The following is a 19,765-nucleotide window of genomic DNA, read 5'->3' as shown; positions in this document are numbered from 1 at the left end:
ATCTGTATCTCTGGGTATAGACCCCTGTCCACCCAGCGCTGCGCTGATTTATTTTATTGTGCTTTTTTTTTTTCTCTCGTTGTTTGTGATTGAAATTGTTTTATAATAAATCGCTTTTTATATTAACCCTATTTTGCCATTGCATTTATAACAGATTTGAGTTCATATCCAAGCACATCACTGGTCAAAGAGCTGGGCAGTGCTAAAGCCTTGACCAATAAGTGATCTAGACCTGGGAGCTTTGAACCGACTGTGTAAGTAGGTTCCAAAGAATAAAACAGGCTGTTTGTCTGATGATCAAGAGAGCACTTGAGTCATGATTTCTGTCTCCCAACCCACGACCCACATGTAACATCCCAGAAACCTTTCCATCAAAAACTATGAGATAAAATAAAACTGAAAAAATCAGATCATACCAAAAGTACAGTCTCTTTGAAATTTTCTTTACACAATCGTGTTAAAAATTTTGGTCAGTTACAACCTGTTTGAGTCAGACAAACATAAACTGGACTTAGTACACAGTTCTTTGACACAAACTGTTTAGTCAACAAGGGGTCAAGAGTCACAGAGGTTCATACGGGAAACTGTGTTTGTTGACATAATCTCTAAGAAATTAATGAAATTTATTTCCTACTCATTTCATTGATTTATCAATTGGACCATTAGTACTAGATTAACAAATGGAGTAAAAACGCTATGCAATGCAGAGCTGGGATTTCAGAGGTGCAGCAAAGGAGAAAATCAAATATGGAAAAATGACAAAATGGCGAACAAGGAACATTTTCTCATGAATATGACAATATAAAATTGAATAACTAATAACTAACAGATGTTGGAAAGCTGCCTTTTCCTTTGAATTATATCTAGTGCTTTCACTACCATTGGAAGAAGAGATGCAGTCATTTGATAGGAAAGCCATGCATTTGTATGATGGTCCACAGAAAATCAAATCTAATTCTCTCTTCCAAAGCAGTAGGACACTCTTTCTCTTTATCCACAGCATTTAGTATTACAGCACATTCTTTCTTTCTTTTTGTTGCAAGCAGGTGATAAACGTCATTCGTGTTACATTTGCATGAAGGCAGTGGAGGAGTCTGAAGGGAAGTTTGAGAAAAATAGAGGCATAATTATAGTACAGAAACAGGAAAAGCTGAAAAAACCTGATGTGCCTTTTCAGCTTCAGCAATGAAATCTTATGCAGGACAAACATTCCTATAACTTCCACATCCATTGTTCATCAGACAATGCAATAAAATACCTTCTGATTAAACCTAAAACAATAAAATAATGGCAACAGCACTGAACTTGATAATACATATATACATGATAATTCCCTGTGGGAAAGTTAGCATCTGAACATGTAAAAATCAAATCTTCCTTTGATGACTTAGTATGCTGCTGCTGAAACTACTTCTAAGTTCACTTCTGTGTCATGTCAAATCAGAGACAAACAGTTTACATTCCTTCACAATCCCCTGAACAGACAAGCTAAGATAAATGCCAGATGAAGAGGAAAATGCAACTAATGATTTATCTTAGTTCTGTTCAAACTGATTAATGCAAGAAATAATTATCTAGAGCTGTGTTATAAATTTGTATTGTGATATTGGCTTTCGCAGATGAATATTATATGTTAAATACTTTTTAGCTATGTATGTACTTTTTTCTTGCTAACAAGTCTTAAGCTTAAAAGAATTTCCTAGGTACAAGGCAAGGAAACCCCAGAGGGCAAGGACAGTGGGGCCCAAGCTGTTATCAGGAGAACAATAGAGGCCAAACTGTTATCAGCGGAAGATATGAAACCCAGCTGACCTCAGGGGAAGGATGACGGCCCCGGACTGTTATCTACCCTGACCATTTGCAAAAAGAAAGGAAACCAAACTCCAGAAAAATGCTGACCAGCAAGAATAATGATGACCAGCAAAAAATATATGTTAACCAGCAGAAAATAAAACTGTGAAGAGCATGATCCAAAAAGGCGGAACCAGGGAGGGGACATGCTTGAATATGCATTAACCCCTCACAGCAGGAGGGGATAAAAAGGGTATCCCTGAGATACCAGGTGTGTTCCTGGCAAGGCGCCAGGGCACCCGGCCGTTTTAACCCTTTGCTTTATTTCTTATGTCTCCTAATTGTCTTTTATTTATATTAAATTCTTTTTATAATTTATTAAGTGAATCTCGTTTTTAAGAGCTGGAACTTTTGACTTAGCAAGCATGTGACATATGACTACATACATGGTTTTCTATTCATAACTCCTTCATGCTGGAATTTTAGTGCTGGCACACAGGTACTATGTAAGTCTGATACAATAAGTAGAAAAATGGCAAGTTCAAGGCAATGCTTGCCTATTTCCTGCATGCTTCCACATGTATGCCCTGACAGGTGAAAAGAGACAGAGAGAAACAAAGAGGAATGCTATGTAACAAACATGTCCCTTTAACTGATCACTTCGGTCATTAATTATCCCCAAATCCTGTTGATAATGTCTGAGAGTTATTATATATGTGGGCAACTCAATATCACCATCCAAATCTTAGCAAAGTAAGCTTATTAAATGCTTTACATTGCTGTAGAAGCTTAAAAAATACATTCTTCACACATCAAAAGCAGGTGTATTTAATTAAGTATCCTCTGACCTTGAACTCACACAAACTATCTGAAAGAGATGAAGCAGCAGAACAAAGAGCAACGGACAAGGTGCCCCAGACTGCTTTCCTGGCTGGGATCAAGAACGAGGAATCCTGACTGAACGTTCCAGAAAAAGCTTCTTTGACTCCTAACAGTTTGCAAACCTCAAGTTTAGGTAGGGGTTTAGAATTTCTCTGACATGATTATCATTAGCCAGACACACTTTCATTTTAACATACCTGGTATCTGGGTAACATAACCCAAACAAGGGTTGGACTGTGTTAGTAAGATCCCGATTTACCAAATTCAGGTTTTACCTTCAAACTTTCATATTCTCTCACTACCAATGCACTAATACTGTTAAGCCCTCAAAATAGACCACCTATGCCAAGGGATAAGTGCCTGCTAACTTCATTAACAGCCAACCAATAGCTCTGTCAAACTGCAAGTACTGTCCACCCACACATAAGTGGTGACTGTTTGCAAATGATGGCTTCCTACATTTCCTGCATCATTAGCACCCAGACAATCCTCTCCAGAGGCTCCACCCACCTGGAGCTTCTCTGCACACAGGCCAGAGGAGAGGGACAGAAGGACAAATTGTAAGCACAGGTTGCAGAGCTGCTGGGACATCAGCATGGACTGCCTGGCTCTCCCAACACTGGGCCGACTTGGACAGGGAGCTTATACAACAAACCCTTTGTCTGTGTGACCACAGGCTTATTACAGACTAAAGTTTCAAAAGGGATTTTGTCAGCAAAGTGCAATAAGCCATCCCATTTTCTGTGAGATATGTGTAATCCAAGAGGTGTAAGGAAACAGAGCCATCCTGAAGAATATCCAGATCTACTAGATCAATGACTGAATGATGAACTGTGAGCCTTACAAGTTGTACTCTACTTTTCTGGATTACTGGACTTCGAAAGCACTACAATATTCCAAATTACACTGCCAGTGATATTGTCACTGCTCAGCTTGCAAAATATGCACAATTCAAAGATTTTTTAATATTTCCACACTTTACACACTCTTACCTTGAAATTCCAGTAATTGACCTTGATATGGCATTTTCAAGGAAGGTGTATTCACTGGAAGACAAAATATTGCTTAATTAATGTATTAATTTTTTATTGTACCATCATTCTTCAGAGCAGGCAAGCAGGAATTGTCAATGCAATGGCTCCAGCACAGGCTGGTAGTAAGGCCCATTAGATCAGCTGTTCTTCATTCTTCAAATAAATCCCAGCAGCAATGGTCTTACTAGATCTCCACTTCTACACCAACATTTTGCCATTTGGTGATACCATGATTAAAGAAGTAATTATCCTGTTCCCTGTTTCTGTAGCTTTCTCTGTTGCTCAAAGTTGCTGCTGCTAAAACAGAGATTGTGTGTGGGGGTCTTTTTGTCTTTCCTTGTCAATGATAATCAGAAAAAACCGAACTGGATTCTTTAGAGCTATATGCTCTGATGGGAGAGAAGTACACACTGAAGGAGTGAAACATATTGTCAAGCAAATAACTGCTGTTCCAATCACATTACTTCAGGCATTGCTTCCAGCACCATTTTTAACAAAGCCCCTTGTTCACAGGCATTATGCAGAAGTTTAATTTAGTCCTTCTGCCCTTCATTATTCATCAGCAGGTTGTGTGAATATACACACAACCAACAAGTTAAGCCTTGACCAGAAATTTGGTCAATGGGACCTGGAAATGGAACCTAAATCTACAGTTGGCTCTTGGCTGTGTTGGCAAGTGGTAAAGAAAAGCAAACAACTCTGTCTGATTTCTGTGAGCTGAAAACAAGCAAAGCTCTCCAAAATGGTGTCATCCTCCATATTCACTGATCTTAACTAAATCTGTGATATTTTATAGCTCAGGATGATACAGTGACATTGAGTTTAGCTATGAAAAAACCCGAAATTTGCAAGTTGTGTTTGACAATCACAGTCTGAGAATGCTTCTCATTCCAGTTGTCCAGATCAATGGAAACAGCCAGAATTAGCTAATGTTTAGGATTCTTCCTTGCCTAAACAGCATTTACCAAATCGAAATCCTCTGAATAATGTGGAATTATGCATCCTTTGTACCTTTATTTCTTCTGTGTGAGAATCTAGGAAATGTCTAGAGAAAAAGAACAGGAGCAATCATGAAACAATTACTGTTACAAAAAAAAAAAAAGGTAATTTAGAACAATTAATTTTTACATGGACATGATGCAAAAGTGCCTGATACAAAAATAATAAAAGACATTTTATTCCAAAGTCATTCTTAATTATCTGTGCAGAAAAAGTAAAGCACTCAGAGCAGATAATAAAGCTGTGCCCTGCCACCTGAATTCCATGGAGTTGGTTAATATAGAGGAAATGAGCTGTTGGATGCTTTACTTCTTCTGATTTTGCTCATTTCCAGGTCTCCAAATGGATGTCTGTAGTATTTATTTAGAAAACCAGGAATAAATATATTTTTATAACATCCAATTACCACTGATATTTTTTTCTAGCTATGTATTTGCTGGGTAATGTACTACACCCTTGAAAACCCTGTATTTACTGTTCAGTTAAATAACTTCCCGCTGCTATCCAGCTGTTACCACAGTGGTGACACAGGCATTTCCTTTAATGTAGCTGGGACAAAGCCTTCAGACTACTTCTTTATTCAGGCAGGAAGCACAGTAGGTGACTTAAGACTATGCTGTGACATATCCTGCCTTTGCAGGCATCATTTTTCCTTCTTTTCAAAATTTTATTTTATTGCATTATTTAGAAAGGTAAATGCCAACCTGTAGAAATAACAGAAGCAAACACAAAACCATCCTGGCTTTTAACAAGGTACTCTGACTCATTTGTACAAATCTTGGGATGCCCAGGGTGCTTTTTCTAGGACACAAAAGCCTCATGAAAAGATGAAGAATAAACTATAAGGGCTGTTTTATAGAACTAAAATATAAGTCTTATTTTTTAACCTAGGAATTCCTCACAATTCAGCTAAAATCAGGTGGTACTGAGCAAGACATTTCACTACATAAAGATGTACACCACAAAAGCAAGGATAAATCAAAACTAAGTATCACTTTATAGCCTGGAACAAAGACTACTCTGTCAAAAATATATTATTCTGAAGAGGAATTGGTACATACTTAAAAGTATTTTGCTTTGCCTAATTTACTTTATTAAAATGCATGACTATGTTTTAGAGCTTATATGTCATATGTATTCTACCACAGATGTTTTGTATAGTACCCTAGAAATATTGTGGAATCAAAGTCTTCTCAGAGTAGATTTTAAAATTGTTTCTGTCATGTATTTCTACATTGCATATACTGTCTTCTATTTTCAGCCTGTCTCAGTCTGTTACTAATATACTTCAAGAAAGAAGTGGTTTAGATTCCTCAAGTAAACTCATGATTTAACCTGTTGTTTCTGTAATGACTTCATGGCTTTATTCTACTGCATTTCTCCATGACTGTCTCCTCCTCTTCATCATGAAGGCAAAATCTCACATTTTTACATTCAGACCTTACATACATCCTTGCACCTAATATATTTTCCTAGATTCTTGTTTTTTATTTATGTGTTTCTTAGGCTTATCTTCTGAATCGACTTACTGTATTTGCTTATAACACCCTCTCATGTTATTCCTTAGGCCAGCAATTCTGTGCCTCTTATCATCTACATATATGGTTTACATATATTTAATTTTTTAAGAAAAAATAACCTATCATAAATAGATTAGGCACTTGCAAACTGAGTGTATCTCCTATCACACTCCATATGCTATGCTTGGAATGTTTTCCTTTAATTTATCTAATTAAAAATATGAGAAGCAGAGAATTTGCCTCCTCTATTACCTGTGTTAGTTCAGAGTTTATGGGCTGTAAGGGATCCCCTTGTAGTAAGTGTTAGTCATAGGGCCCAAGAACAGCAGCATTCTACACAATACACAGCTTGCAGGAGCTGGCTGTGAACAATAATTGAAACAACACTACTTCCTCTCTCAGGTAGAGTTATGTAGATTTGATGAAATGCTAGACTTTCTGATCAGAGCTATTTTGTGAATGCAAAGCTGTTACACCAAGGGCTGGCAAGCTGTATGTTTCAGTTCAGTGCAGGGAACACAGCACAAGGCAGAGAGCACAGCAGTGCTGCCACTGGTACAGGGGCGCTGAGGCCTCACCTTTTGATTTTATTTCGAATTCCCCATTTTCTGAAGTTTCATCAAATTTGTGAAGCAATTTACACTACAGTAGAGGAGGAAGCACGTACAAGACTGAGAACGTAGGTGAAATAAAGACTTGAGGAAAGAGTAATGTCTGGAAAGACCAAAAACATGTGCTGCCTGACCACATGGAGTAGTTTAACCCTTATATCCCAATTAGCAACAGAAAGGAACACAAAACAACTTGCGGAAACTTAATGGAGATGAGCGACATGCAACAAAATAGGCACACGCATTTGGGATGACACTCGGAATATGACATCCATAAGTTGTTTGTCCTAAATGCTTGTATCTGAAAGACCATTTAGATGCGTCACAGTAAGTTTTACACAAATCCTTTTTAACCGTTTATTTATTCAAACGATTTACCGTTCTCGGCATTTCTGCGAGCAGGCGTCTCGCACCTCCGCCGTACGCGGGGCTGGCGGCGCCCAACGCACACGCGCAGGACACGGCGCCCCGCGACTGCGACGCACACGCGACACACGAGGCACCCCACCCCACGCTCTGCTGCGCGCACCATGCTTCCAATACGCGCAGCACAGTACACCGCAGCACGGCTCAAACGCGCGCAGCGTGGCACGGCACGGCACGGCACGGCACGGCTCTAATGGGCGGGGCACGGCTCGGTTCGGTTCGAATACGCAGGGCACGGCTCTAACGCGCAGACGACACACGCACCGCCGCGGCTTTAACGCGCACGCGCGGGAAGCACCGCGCCCCGCCCCGCCATTCTAACGCACACGCGCGGTCGTGGCACCGCCTCGCCGCCCCCGCGCGCAGGCGCAGTCCGCCCCGCCGGCTCTCCGCACGGCGCGGCCGTATCCCGCGGTTTCTCGCGGCTCGTCCGTCCCCTCTGACCCGGCGCCGCCGCTGTTCCATCCGGGCCCTCGGCGCTACACGGGGAAGATGGCGGCGCTGCTCCCAGCCGAGTGGATAAAGAACTGGGAGAAAGGCGGCAAGAATGAGTTGTGAGTGCGGGGCCTGGCCGTGCGGAGGGATGGGGCGGTGCGGCCCGCTGGAGGTTGGCGGGGACGCCTGGGCCTCGCTGGCCTGGAGAGGCTAGGGAACGGCGGAGAGGACATCGGTCGGGGCTGCGTCCTTGCTGCTGGGCGTAGGGTCGAAACCGTGGTTGGGAGGAGGGCCTGGGCCGCTCTCCCATCCGGTTCGGCCGGGTGCTGCCGCCCTCCGCCGACGCTCGGCCCCCGTAGCTGGGCCCAGCTTACCCGGCCCCCCGAGCGCCCCCTTCCACTCTCTGGGCCAGATTGGTCGGGAGTCGGGCTCGTCTTCAGCCGCCCCCTGTGGTAATACGGACCCTGAAGCGTTCCTGTGTCGCTGGCTCTGCAATACTGACCTTTGTGGCAGAGGCCTGAGTCCCCGTTACCACCTTTTTACCGATTCCGGTACGACCGGCTCCGTATTCTTTGATCCAGGCAAAATACGATCACGTAGTCATGCTTGTTTTATTCTACAAAGTAACCTTTGTGCACGGAGAGGTTCGGTTGCAACCTCTTAAATTAATCCAGGTGTGCCAGGAGCTTTCCATTCTGGACCTGTGCCTGTTTTAAGCCATCTTTGTGACAGGTTCACTAAATGTTGTGATTTAGGAGTACATCTCTTCAGGGAGTAATTTACCAGTTTGGTCATTTCATGTTACACCGCTAAACAGGGATGTCCTCTGCACTAACTATATGTTTTTTACATGCTCTTATTGTAATTCTTCTATATGCTTTTGGGTTTTTTTGTAAGTAAGAAATCCTGCAATTTTAAATCTGGATGTTGAAGGGGATCACTTAGAGAAACACTTCTTGATAATCACTCATTTTATTATTTTCTTTTGTTCACGTCTTCTGAAAGGTTGTGCAGCTTTGGCAATGAATCTTCCTTGTGCGTGAAGGAAATGGCAGTGGGTTGGAGATTCGAGAATGTAGAGAATCCCTGCACAAAAACACTGTTCTTTCCAGAGCTACCATTTTGTAGTGAAGGGTGCCCCCTTTATAGTCATGTAATTTTTGGTTTGAGTTATGCTGGAACCATTATCGTGTTAATATGCAAACTGAACGTTTGGAGGGATTGTGTGGAGCTTGCAAGAGGACAGACATTTCATAGCTGATGGTGTAATAGCAACTGTACTGTTCTCACTGGATTCTCAGCACTGAGCTTTGTAAGAGGCAACTTACCTCAGCTTTTGACCATGATAAAACCTTTTAGGATTTTTCTCTCCCCTCAGAGCAGTACTTCTTAAACATGATGGGAAGAAAGTGTTCATCTGCTGTGGGACCAATAAAACAAAATGATTAGCTGGATTCCTGTATTTGTGGTACTCTCACTTCATTTGGAATACATAAATGATGTTCTAGACACGACTTAAAGAGAAGTTTGCAGATGAGGCCGTATGTTTTAAAAGAAATGTAATTGTGTCTGGATCACAGTTGTCAGGTTTCACAGTGGTAGCTTTATAAATCCAAGGATATACATGAACTTACTTTCTAGAATCTAAAGTATATACCTGTTGATATTTAGATAACTTTTAGGAAGCCAGCTTTATTGGGAGAGTCTTCAGTACATGACTTTTTGTTTCTTTTTCCAAAACTTCCTATCTTCTGAATTACTAGAGGAAAACAGAGCTAGGATGCTATCATTTCAGAGTGAAACACATTAAATGTTTTTAAACATTAAAGTAAAAAGGGAATAAATGCAATAACACTACTTATTTTTATTGAATTATTTATCGAATATCAGTATGCTCAAGAAAAAAAATTAGGTCTAGGCCTAAGTTCACTCTTGGTCTTTGTGGGTCAAAGTTAAGATAATGCATTATAGTGATGTTAGAAAAGTGGGAAGGGGAAGGGTGCTGCAGAAGGACAAAATTGATGTTATGAGCAAATAGAAGAATTAAAAAAATTTAGAAAGATTTTTATAGGCATTTAAATGCCTACAAAAATTCTTCATAATTAGTAGAAAAAGATTAGTTTTTATGGAAGAAGATGCTGGAGCATGAAATGGCTTACATGATTTGGCTAGATAAGTTGAGATAGTATTTTGGCAGCTAGTAGTTACCTAAATAAAAACACATTTCTGTGTTTTGGAGGAATATGAAACTATATTGAGAGAAGGAAATGGTTTGTTTTAATTTGGCAATTCAGTTTCTACTGGGATTAATAATGGATACTTAAGATAACTGTTTTTGTTTGTTTTTTTTTAATGGTGTGATATTTTTAATTATATGATCAACTTGTCATGGTTTAACAGTACTAGCCAGAAATCAAAGGTAAGGATTTTGTGTCTCTTAGAGTTATAATGTACTCTAATGTACATATATGACATGAGTAATGCAGTGGTGACCATTTGCTTCCAAGATACTGTTCAAAACAGTACAAACTTTGAATTTAATTAATCAAACTACCGATGTTTAATAATATCTCATAAAAATACATAAATGTGGTAGTTTCAAGTGTATGTACCTGCCAAAACTACATTGGTCAGGATGTGGTCATCTTACATGTTGCTTTTTTGTTGAGATCCATCTCTAATTATGTACATTTATTTGTTACTGCCAGATGCTAGTGTGCAGATGAAATCTGAGGGTGACTACTTATGCTGCTCAGGCTGGACTCTTTGTTGACCTATTTGTGTGTACTATCTCTGTAGGAAAACTGTTCTGTTTTCAACAGCAAGATGCTGGTCTATGGCTGCAGCCCTCATGAACATTTATAATACACATAGTGACTGGCACCTTACCTTGTTTTGTGACAGAGTCAACACAGGAAGGAGCCTTTAGCATGGATGGAGGGCTTTAATAAGTGCCTGCATGGCAGTTCATGCAGTATGTTAAGTCTCAATATAAACTAAAGCCTAATATTTTGCAAATGTGAAATTTTGAGACCTGATCTTTCTGGTACTTCCAGCTTGTTATTTTAACTCAACACTGTAACCTTGGTCGTGCAAGGGAAGGGTTGAGAATCAGCAAAAGTGAGTTTGGTTGTGCCATTCTGACTGCAAAATGCAATTGATTGTACTTTATCTCACCTAAAGAACTACCTGCATCAGTTGAATTATGCATATACATAAAAACTAGTAGGTACATGCACTTTGTGATAATTACTGCTTTAATCCACATGTAGGAGTGAAATGGAGGTTATAGGACATGGTGTATGAATTGGGAGGCCTCATTTCTGGTGCTGCCTCTGCCATGCAGACTTGTTCACACGGCTTCAGAATTTGTGTTTTAAGCAAATCTATCCCATCATAGTCCAAAATAAATTTAATTTTGAAACTGTGGTTTTCAAAGGTGTTTTGGTGTGTTTTTTTAAGAATATTTTTGCTTTCTACGTTATCCTATTTTTTAGTTGTATTCTGTACACATTACACAGTTCTACATTAAGATGAAGAGATGTAGGTTTAAGTAGAGCAGGGAAGTTCTCCATCCTAAGCTTGCAGAAATGAGCTACCAGATCGGAGTAATAAGTCAGGTGAACACTTATCAGATTGTGTCTTGTGAAGGTGCAACTGTTTTGATTTTAATTTCATGCAGTTAGTTGAGACTAGATGAACTAATCTCTGTTTGTTGTTACTGGAAAGGAGTGTTTCTGCCTTGTCTTCAGTCACCAGGGTGCCTCTGTGGCCTCCTGGTAAGTGCTTCAACTTGCAGAGGTGGCTGAAGACTTGGGTTTTGACCAGTTTTCTGCCAGGTTTATTAGCTGCACTGATGTAACTGATGGGAGGACTAAAACTGTTCTGCTGAAAAGGGAGGAAGTGTTTGTGAATGTGTCCCATTTCTGCAGCAGCAAGCCTTTAAATCACTGCAGCTGTACTGCCTGGCAGCACCTACAGGAAAGGTGGTCTTCCTTTGAGAGAATGTCTCTAGAAAAGAGTAGAATCATAAAAAGAAATATTCTTGCGTACTTTTTTTTCCCTCAAATTTAATAATTCTGGGGGGTTCTAATTGCAAATATTAAGCATGTTGTTTTGCAGATTCATCTTAAGAGTTTTATCTATTGATCAGATTTGTGTCTTTAATGTGATGTTGGGGGATTGCTGGAAAGGGAATGGGAAGGGGTTGAAACTCTTGATTTTGTATTAAGATATACTTAAAAGAACTCATCAGTCCAAGTAGACAGGGTTATTGCTCTTGTAACCTGGTTGAGGATACCATCTTAGGACATAGGGGCCAAAGTGTGTATCTCAGGTAATTTTTTTAATCTGATGTTTCACGTTACTGTTATTTGCACACAGAACTTAGAATTGAGTGCTTTTAGGGTACCTTCTTTATGAAGGAGTAATTAAAATTAAAGAAAATTGATATTTTTTGAATTGATATACTCTTTAGGGACAGCTGGAGGAAAAAATCTATTCTAAAAAAAAAGCTTACTTATTAATGAAAAATAATATACCTATTCCCCTGTTTTGCTGTCTGTTCTGGTTATTTCCAAATATATTGCATTCTCTTCAATAGAGTTTAGGACATCTTAGCCATGTCTTTGCTTTTTGCTGAGGTTCTATGCTTCTGCTGATTGTTATGTGTGAAACTCTCTAGTTTCCAGTTATCTAAAGGGTGTGTATACCTTACATTTGCTAATTATAATCCTTTGATTGCTGGAACAGCCATTTAGTCCTGCTAGAGAAGTGGTAATCTATATAGGATGCAAATAGAATGAATAATGGATTGCTACAGAACTATTTTTTACTGTTATTTTTTGTGATAAGTCTCTGCAATAATTGTATATATCTGCCTTGAGACATCTTAAAATGGCTCCCACAGCAAAGTGTAGTCTTGCCATCTTATGCAGGAATGAGACATAGCTCTGATACCCTCTTCAGTTTCTGCACATGAAAGATACTTTGAAAAATATGTGAACTTTTGGTTGAAAATGTGCAAATGTGACAAAAGGTCTTAAAATATGATGTCTGTTACCATAAATCACTGCCCTTTTTAAATACTGTCACTTTTAAATATGAAACTGCTTTTGAAACCTCATGCTGGGGTGACAGTAGTGGTAGAGAAGAGGGAAGATCCTTATATCTTGGAAGCATGTCCATTTCTAAGCTACCAGAGTAGTGAAGAAGCCTTTAAGCATTTATTTTCTAGCACAGGGAACTATTCTAGCTCATGTAACAATCTGCACAGTACTTAGAGTACTTTTTGCATATGGCTGTTTGGTTGAGGGAACCCTGGGAGCAATCAGTGACAATGCAAACATGACAGGTTTTTGCTTCCTATATGGGATTTTTTTAGGGACTAGAATAAAGAAAAATTCTGTCTTACTCTTGGGAAAACATTGCATGAGGAAATCATGCACATAATTTAATCTTAAAAGTTTTTTACAATTAGTAGTTTGAAAACTACTATTGTCGTAGTAATTCTGTGAGAAGCATTTTCTCATTGAATAATGACAGTAGATTATTGCTAGGACTTCCATGCTTCTGCATTGCCTCGTGTTCTCACTTTTCTCAAGGAGACGTAATATTAAGAAGAATATTTATATGAATATGAGATCTATTGGGAATCTTGTGTTTCTTTGCTGTTCTAACTTCTCTGAATAAAGGTTTACTTTGGAAAAATTAAAATGTCATCATCCATTTAAACTGCCCAAATCTAAAGCTCTTAGCCAGAGCACCAACCAAAAAAGAACCCCAAAACATTTATATGCTAATATCTAATGATTTAAAAAAAAAAAAAAATTTGTTTTATTTTAGTGTGCAGTTGTGTCGTGCTCTCAGTGAAAACAAAAACCATGATGTGGGTTTCAGAGGTAAGTCACATGGTTTATTTGTTGTTTTTAGTTACATAAAAAACAAGCCTGGAAACAGTTTATTATGGTACCTTTGCATGCTTGGAACATTCATGTGTGGTGACCATTAGTGTGTGCTAAAGCTGAATACTACAAATACTAACATCCACTACAAGGATTGCTTTCAGACATCCAGAGCTTTCTTTGTTGTGGGTCGTGGCAGCATCGTCCAGTATTTGATCTGTGCTGTAGAAAATGGAATTCCATTTTGCAAACTCAACATACAGCTAGGTTTTATTTTAAAAGTTAAACATATGAACCCTAATTTATGAAAGTGTGAAATCATCCTATCTATTTAAATAATAAATTATTTTAATTTACCCACAGTGGTCTGTAGTCACCACATTACTGGCTACATGATTTAAGGCATTAAGATCTATATAACTTGTTATTGAATATAGTTTATTGAGCAATCCATGTGGTAAAAGTGCAGGGTGAAAGCATTTCATTACTTTTCATGTAGTAAAAACACAACGTTTTTGTGTATTGTTTAAGACCCTTACAGGTTTCTCACAGCTGGTTTTACAACCACCATGTTTACATTGCAAGGTTTTTCTCAAATGGAATACCTCTGTTCAGTGCTTCAGCTTATTACAAGCATTTGTAAGATTGCATTCTTGAGTTATAGGGGACTTTCCTTTAAAAAATGAAATAAAAAATAATCCTCATCAAGCATTTTTTCTTCCAATTAAATTTTATTTTCTTCTAGAGAAATGGTTTTTGAGAGCATATCTATGAGACATGACTAGGAAAGTTCTGTAATGTTTTCTATGTATGTATAATATGATATTTATGTGAATTAGAAGGTAAAGGTGTCTTTGTTAAGCCAACTGTCAAGACTCAGGTTACTATATGCAGGATGGTAATTTTTCTTCCCATTTTACTGTTATTCCATGAACTGTCCAGAGAAAGTGGATCATCACTCACTTTATGCTTGTGTGAAATCCTAGATATTGATGATCAATTTTAATCTGTCAGCAATAACAAAGTAATCCCCTTTATTGGTAAGGGAAGCATATCCCCTTTACTTGTCTGTTGTCTGAAGTCTGCAGCATTACTGTAAACATTGCTTTTACAGTTAGACAAAGGATTAGCTGATATGTTTTCTGTCATCTCTTGTCTTTCAACAGATATTCAGCAGGCTTTGTATGAGCTTGCTTATCACGTTGTTAGAGGAAACTTAAAGCATGATCAAGCTTCTAATGTTCTTGGTGATGTCATAGTAAGTATATATTTGTAATTGCATACTTACTAAAATCTTTCTTACAAAAGCCCAAACAAAATCCAAGGAGGAGAATATTCAAGGGATTTTTCTTTGACATGTCTAAACAGTCATTCTTATCAAATTCTTCATTTGTGTATACTTGATACGTATGTAGACTGGCAGGGTTTCATTTTTTCCCTCTACTTTTCATGGTGAGGAATAGGTGTTTCAGCATAAATCAAAAATTAAGTCACTTTTTGAGGGCACATGAAGACTGAAGTTGTTAATAAATAAGTTGTTAATATATACTAGAAATAAATGTCACTTCCTGATGCAGCACATCTGTGATGCCACCTGCTGTTTTTAACAGTGTGACAGTGTACCTGCCATTTTACTGTTGGGATGTCCAAGTTCTTGAAATAATGCATTAGACTTATTTTTTGTTTGAAAAAGGTTTTTCTTAAAACACTTCGAATAAGTAGAGAAAATAGGGAAAAGAGTAATTTCCTCTAAACTTCCAAGCTTACCAAATATTGCTGTTCCTTAAAAAGCAAACTAGGAAAAATACATTAAAAAATCTTTAAGAAATGATTTCTTATTTTTGGTAAGTTGCTGTTTTGACGTGTATGGAACGTTAAGGAAAAATGTGTTGTGATATTCTAGTGTAACCTTTTTAGTTTTTTTGAACTTGAGCATTGGTGTTGAGGGAAGGCATGGCTGTAGGGCACCTTGCTGTTGGAGTGTTGTGTGAAATGTTGGGTCTTGTAGAGGATTATCATCTGTTTGGTGCCTGAGAAACTGCAGGTCACTTTCTGGGCTCCTGCTCCTCACTCAGGGCTAAAAAGCCATGGGCTATAGAGGTGGAAGGACTAACCAGGGGGTTTTGTCCTTGGTCACAAATACACTTAATTATATTTCATTAATTACATTAAAATTAATTATATTTCAAGGTTATGTGATTTCACTATGTATAAATAATTAGTACAGCACTTATATTAGAGATTAGTCAGTAATTAAGCATCTTCATTATTAATATGAATTATTAGTAACATAAATAATGTGCATTACTAATTAATCTGAACTTTATGATGACACATTGTTTTATATAATGCAAAAATTTTCTAAGCAATGCATATTGGAATTTTTATGTTCATTAAATGAGATGTTGTTTCTTCTTAGGAATTCCGAGAAGACATGCCTTCTATCCTAGCTGATGTATTCTGCATATTAGGTAAGTTGAGTTCCCTTCCTTTCAGCCTTGCAATAGATTTGGAGAAATTAATGTTTTGTGTCTGCTTGCTTACTTCTTCAGGAAAATTCATTGGATCTGTAAAGCATGATTTCTCTTTACAAAACATGTGTTGATTCTTCCTCAGTGTATCTGTACCTCACTTGTTAATGTCTTTTCATTCTGCTTTGTTCTGTTATAGTTTCCAGAAGTTTGCCTATTAAAGGCAGTGGAAGTTGATCTGCCAAGAATAGTTAAAGGAGCTAGCTTGTAAGAATGTTGGATGTTAGCTAATGGAATCAGTGACTTAGTGCTGTTATCATTCTTAAATATTTTAAATAAAAGTTGACTTCCTGGTAGGTAGATACTTTCTCCTCAGAATGTGTTCTGTAAACATTATTGTCTGTACAGTCACTGTTAGTGAAATGGAGCTTATGCTAATTGTCCAGAAATCTAAAGGCAAATGGCATTGAGTCACTTATCTGCCAGCTGAGCAGGCTTTAAAGATGTGCATGTCTTATCCTGGTGATAACTTCTGGATTTTTAAGTTGTAATATTGATCTAAAGCTGTTGCTGTCATGTCTTCCAGCTTTCAGTGCCTGCAGTTTCTGTCTTGCTCCATGTCTGTGTTTTTCAACAAATTTCAGAAAATTCTTTTGTTGGTCTGCTCATAACACGTATCTTGTGTGTTCTGTGTATTGAAGGAGCAATGCATCTTCTGTGATGTGGTTGCCTGTAAAGAGAGGCACCTCATTAAGTTTGCATGTGCAGCCTTAGTTTTATACATCTGAATGATAACTTGACTTCATTTTATTCATACTGTTTCATTCTATGTACTTGTATCATAATTTTGTAGTAACTAGTTTTCATAATGCAGTATTACACTGATGTCCTTTTCCTTTTTTATCTGCAGTAGAAGGCTTGAATTACCAACTTCTTGAACTACTTGAATAACTGAAACTAGTTATTCATTCATATTTATTCACTTCTGTAACAGAAGCTAGTGTATCTGTCTGCCTTTTTCTATTTATCTTTTCCCTCTTTCCTTTAAATTAGTGTGTAGCCAAATGCCATGCTTTCACTAGGAGCAGAGAATAGTATGGCCAAGGAGCTAGGTTTCAAACTTTGGAAAAAGGACGTTTGACAATTTCTTGCATGTTTCCTCTAACCCTTTTATTACTCTAATCAATATTTGCTACTATCAGGATTTTTTTCCCAATTGTTTGTGTTTCAATATATCTGAGAATTTTGATTTGTCCATTCATCCACATATCCTGGAAAAATTTTTTACTACAGCTTGTTCTTTGGCTGAGAGTCTTGGCTGCGAAGGTCCAGGCTGATCTGGCTGGTCTATTGCCTTCACTTCTACCCTGCTACATCACTGGTCTTCAGTTTCTCTAGGGTCTTCTTTCTCACATTTTTGTTGCTGATCTCTGTGGGTCTGATTTTACTGTGTGGTGGGTTTTTTGTTTGTTTATTGTAATGTCTGTCTTGCATTCTTTTACAGAGTTTTCTACTCCTTTTACAGCTCCTCACTTCCTGTAATGATGTGCTTTTTTAAAACTGCTTTACCAGGTTTTCATCCCTGTCCAGTGTTCCATAGTCTGTCTTCCCATAGGAGCAAATTGCTTTCAGTAGTTGACAATACAGAAGAAATTAATGGTAATACAGAACCATAGCTGCTAAAAGACTGCAGACAGAGTAAATGGTAGTTCTCTGAAGCCACAGGGAAAAAGATTAGAACATTACCTTAAGGCCAGGATCATGCAGTTCTCTTCAGTGGTTTGTATTTCTGGTTTTGTGCTTATTGTTGATCTTCAATGCTTGCCATAATCATTATTGCAACAAAGAGAATGGCAAGAAAAATTATTGCAGCATTCGTCTGGTTTCTGTTTTACCTTTTCGTGAGACTTGTGGATGTGAGAATTGTCATCAAAATATTATGTGAACCCCATGGGGGATGAGTGGGTGGGAAGTAGCAAGAAACTGCCATGTTATCAGTGAGTTTCTTTCCCTTGTGTTATCATTAGCATTTATCAGAATAGCTATAAAAGAAGAAACTCTCAAAATTTCTTCAGTAAAAATTGCTTTTTTACCCCCATCTTCTTTTGTAGATATTGAAACAAGTTGTTTAGAAGAAAAAAATAAGAGGGATCATTTTACACAACTGGTATTGGCCTGTTTGGTAAGTTACACTTAGGATGTCTTTTTGGCAAAATTGCATGTCAAAATTTGACAAGAAAAATAAGAGTGTTGAAGCTTGGTTTTTCTTTTTTCCCCAGAGAAGACTATGATTGTTTTCCAAATGCCCAAATAATTAAAAAATTTATCTCCAAAATGTTGTGATAGAAAAATATAGTACAGCTCCCTGTTGAGTTCTTTAATGAGTTTTGAGAACTTAAATTTTTCCACCAGCGAGTTCACCAGAAATTTTGCTTCTGAAGTATGCTTTGAGTTGCACTTCTTTATGTAACCTCCTCTTGTGTTTAGAAGTAGCATTCCTAAACGCATGGAATAAGCTTGATTTGTAGGAAAGTTCAGCATATGAAAATAAGACTTTTTAAAAAATGTAGAATACGCTTTGTAAATATGCAGTTCCTGATAGTAATGTCCCTGGGTGCTATGCAATGTATACTTGGTAACCAGGAATTAGACTCTAGGACTTGCTTCTTCAAGAAATTTGCTCTTGAAGAAATTTGAATTGTATATAAAATCTACCAGTCTGAAATTCCAGTTTCAGTTAATAGTGTAAGTTTTGTATGCTCCTGTGTTTGAAGCAAAATGCAAACATTTTTCTGTTGTCAGGATGCACATGTAACATAAATTAATAATTGTGTGGTTTCTAGGTCTTTGTAATTTACAAATTTGGTGTGTGTTTTTGGTGTTTTTTAGTATCTTGTATCTGACACTGTCCTAAAGGAGCGTTTAGATCCAGAGACGCTGGAGTCATTGGGACTCATCAAGCAGTCTCAACAGTTCAATCAAAAATCTGTTAAAATAAAGACAAAACTATTGTAAGTTTTGGGGCAGGGGTTGTTTGGGGAGTGGGTGGGGAGGGGCAATGATGATTAGTCTGGTAACAATGTTTTCTACCAGGTACTCAGTTTTCTTTGGGAAATATGTTTTGTTGCACTTTAACTTGCTAATGACAAAAGAATTTCGTTAGCCCTTAGTTTTCAAATTCCTGAGAAGTACAAAATCTTTCTCGTGTTAGCTGTGGCTTTTGCTGCAGGGATTCTATATACACAGATTAATTAATATTCATTGGTGATATATGAATTTATTAAGTATAACAAAATTAATTATTGTTCTTGCATCAGTTAAGAATAGGTTTTGTTTTCATAACTAGGCAAGCATAGTTATTTTAGTTTGGTCAATGTGGGTTATGGTTTTTTTTGGTATATGTTTGGTTTCTGTCTCGGCATTGAGTGTTTCAGTGTCAAAGAACATCACTTGAAACAAGAGTAGGTTCTTAAGCATGGACTGCCACAGAGCAGTTCTCCAGAGCAGTTTGTAGAACAAACTTTCCTGTTTAGTGTAAGTCTAATCTTTAATTATCTGCATTTGAAATAAGAGCTGGATTTGTTTGGAGAGTGCTTGCTACCCTACTGGTATTCATATGCTGCATTTAATAGTTTTTGAAACAACTCAGATAAATAATGAGTTCTTAAAAATGTGTTCAGAATTAGCTTTTTG

At 37.9% G+C, this 19,765-nt stretch overlaps 1 protein-coding gene and 1 long non-coding RNA gene across 12 annotated transcripts in view; one reads left to right on the top strand and one right to left on the bottom strand.

Annotated features, from left to right (window-relative positions):
- Window positions 1-1,015: 1,015 nt before the first annotated feature.
- Window positions 1,016-7,476, bottom strand: LOC148183070 (uncharacterized). Its single transcript, XR_015773848.1, has 3 exons — window positions 7,216-7,476; window positions 3,666-3,719; window positions 1,016-1,094 (listed from the first exon to the last, which is right to left on the bottom strand). It is a non-coding gene; the product is annotated as an uncharacterized LOC148183070 (long non-coding RNA).
- Window positions 7,477-7,643: 167 nt separating this feature from the next.
- Window positions 7,644-19,765, top strand: part of THOC2 (THO complex subunit 2) — a 50,289-nt gene continuing 38,167 nt past the window's right edge. For 9 of the 11 annotated variants that reach the window (XR_001331957.2, XR_015773912.1, XR_015773913.1 and 6 more), the window contains exons 1-6: window positions 7,644-7,817; window positions 13,543-13,598; window positions 14,768-14,859; window positions 16,021-16,072; window positions 18,184-18,254; window positions 18,962-19,083. Coding sequence is in view for 8 of the 11 variants with exons in the window: in XM_005530007.3 (XP_005530064.1) it covers window positions 7,756-7,817; window positions 13,543-13,598; window positions 14,768-14,859; window positions 16,021-16,072; window positions 18,184-18,254; window positions 18,962-19,083 (455 nt within the window). In the remaining 3 variants the exon portion in view is untranslated. Of the gene's footprint in view, window positions 7,818-8,094; window positions 8,250-13,542; window positions 13,599-14,767; window positions 14,860-16,020; window positions 16,073-18,183; window positions 18,255-18,961; window positions 19,084-19,765 lie in introns of those variants that run through there. The other 2 variants (XM_088062891.1, XM_088062890.1) reach the window with 2 other exon arrangements.

The sequence above is a fragment of the Pseudopodoces humilis genome, chromosome 15 (genome assembly GCF_049639895.1).
Source record: "Pseudopodoces humilis isolate 2021_Gansu_Grassland_sample_001 chromosome 15, ASM4963989v1, whole genome shotgun sequence".
NCBI classification, from domain to species: domain Eukaryota; kingdom Metazoa; phylum Chordata; class Aves; order Passeriformes; family Paridae; genus Pseudopodoces; species Pseudopodoces humilis.
Note: the sequence above shows the minus strand (reverse complement) of the source record. Positions and strands in the feature narration are given on the sequence as shown.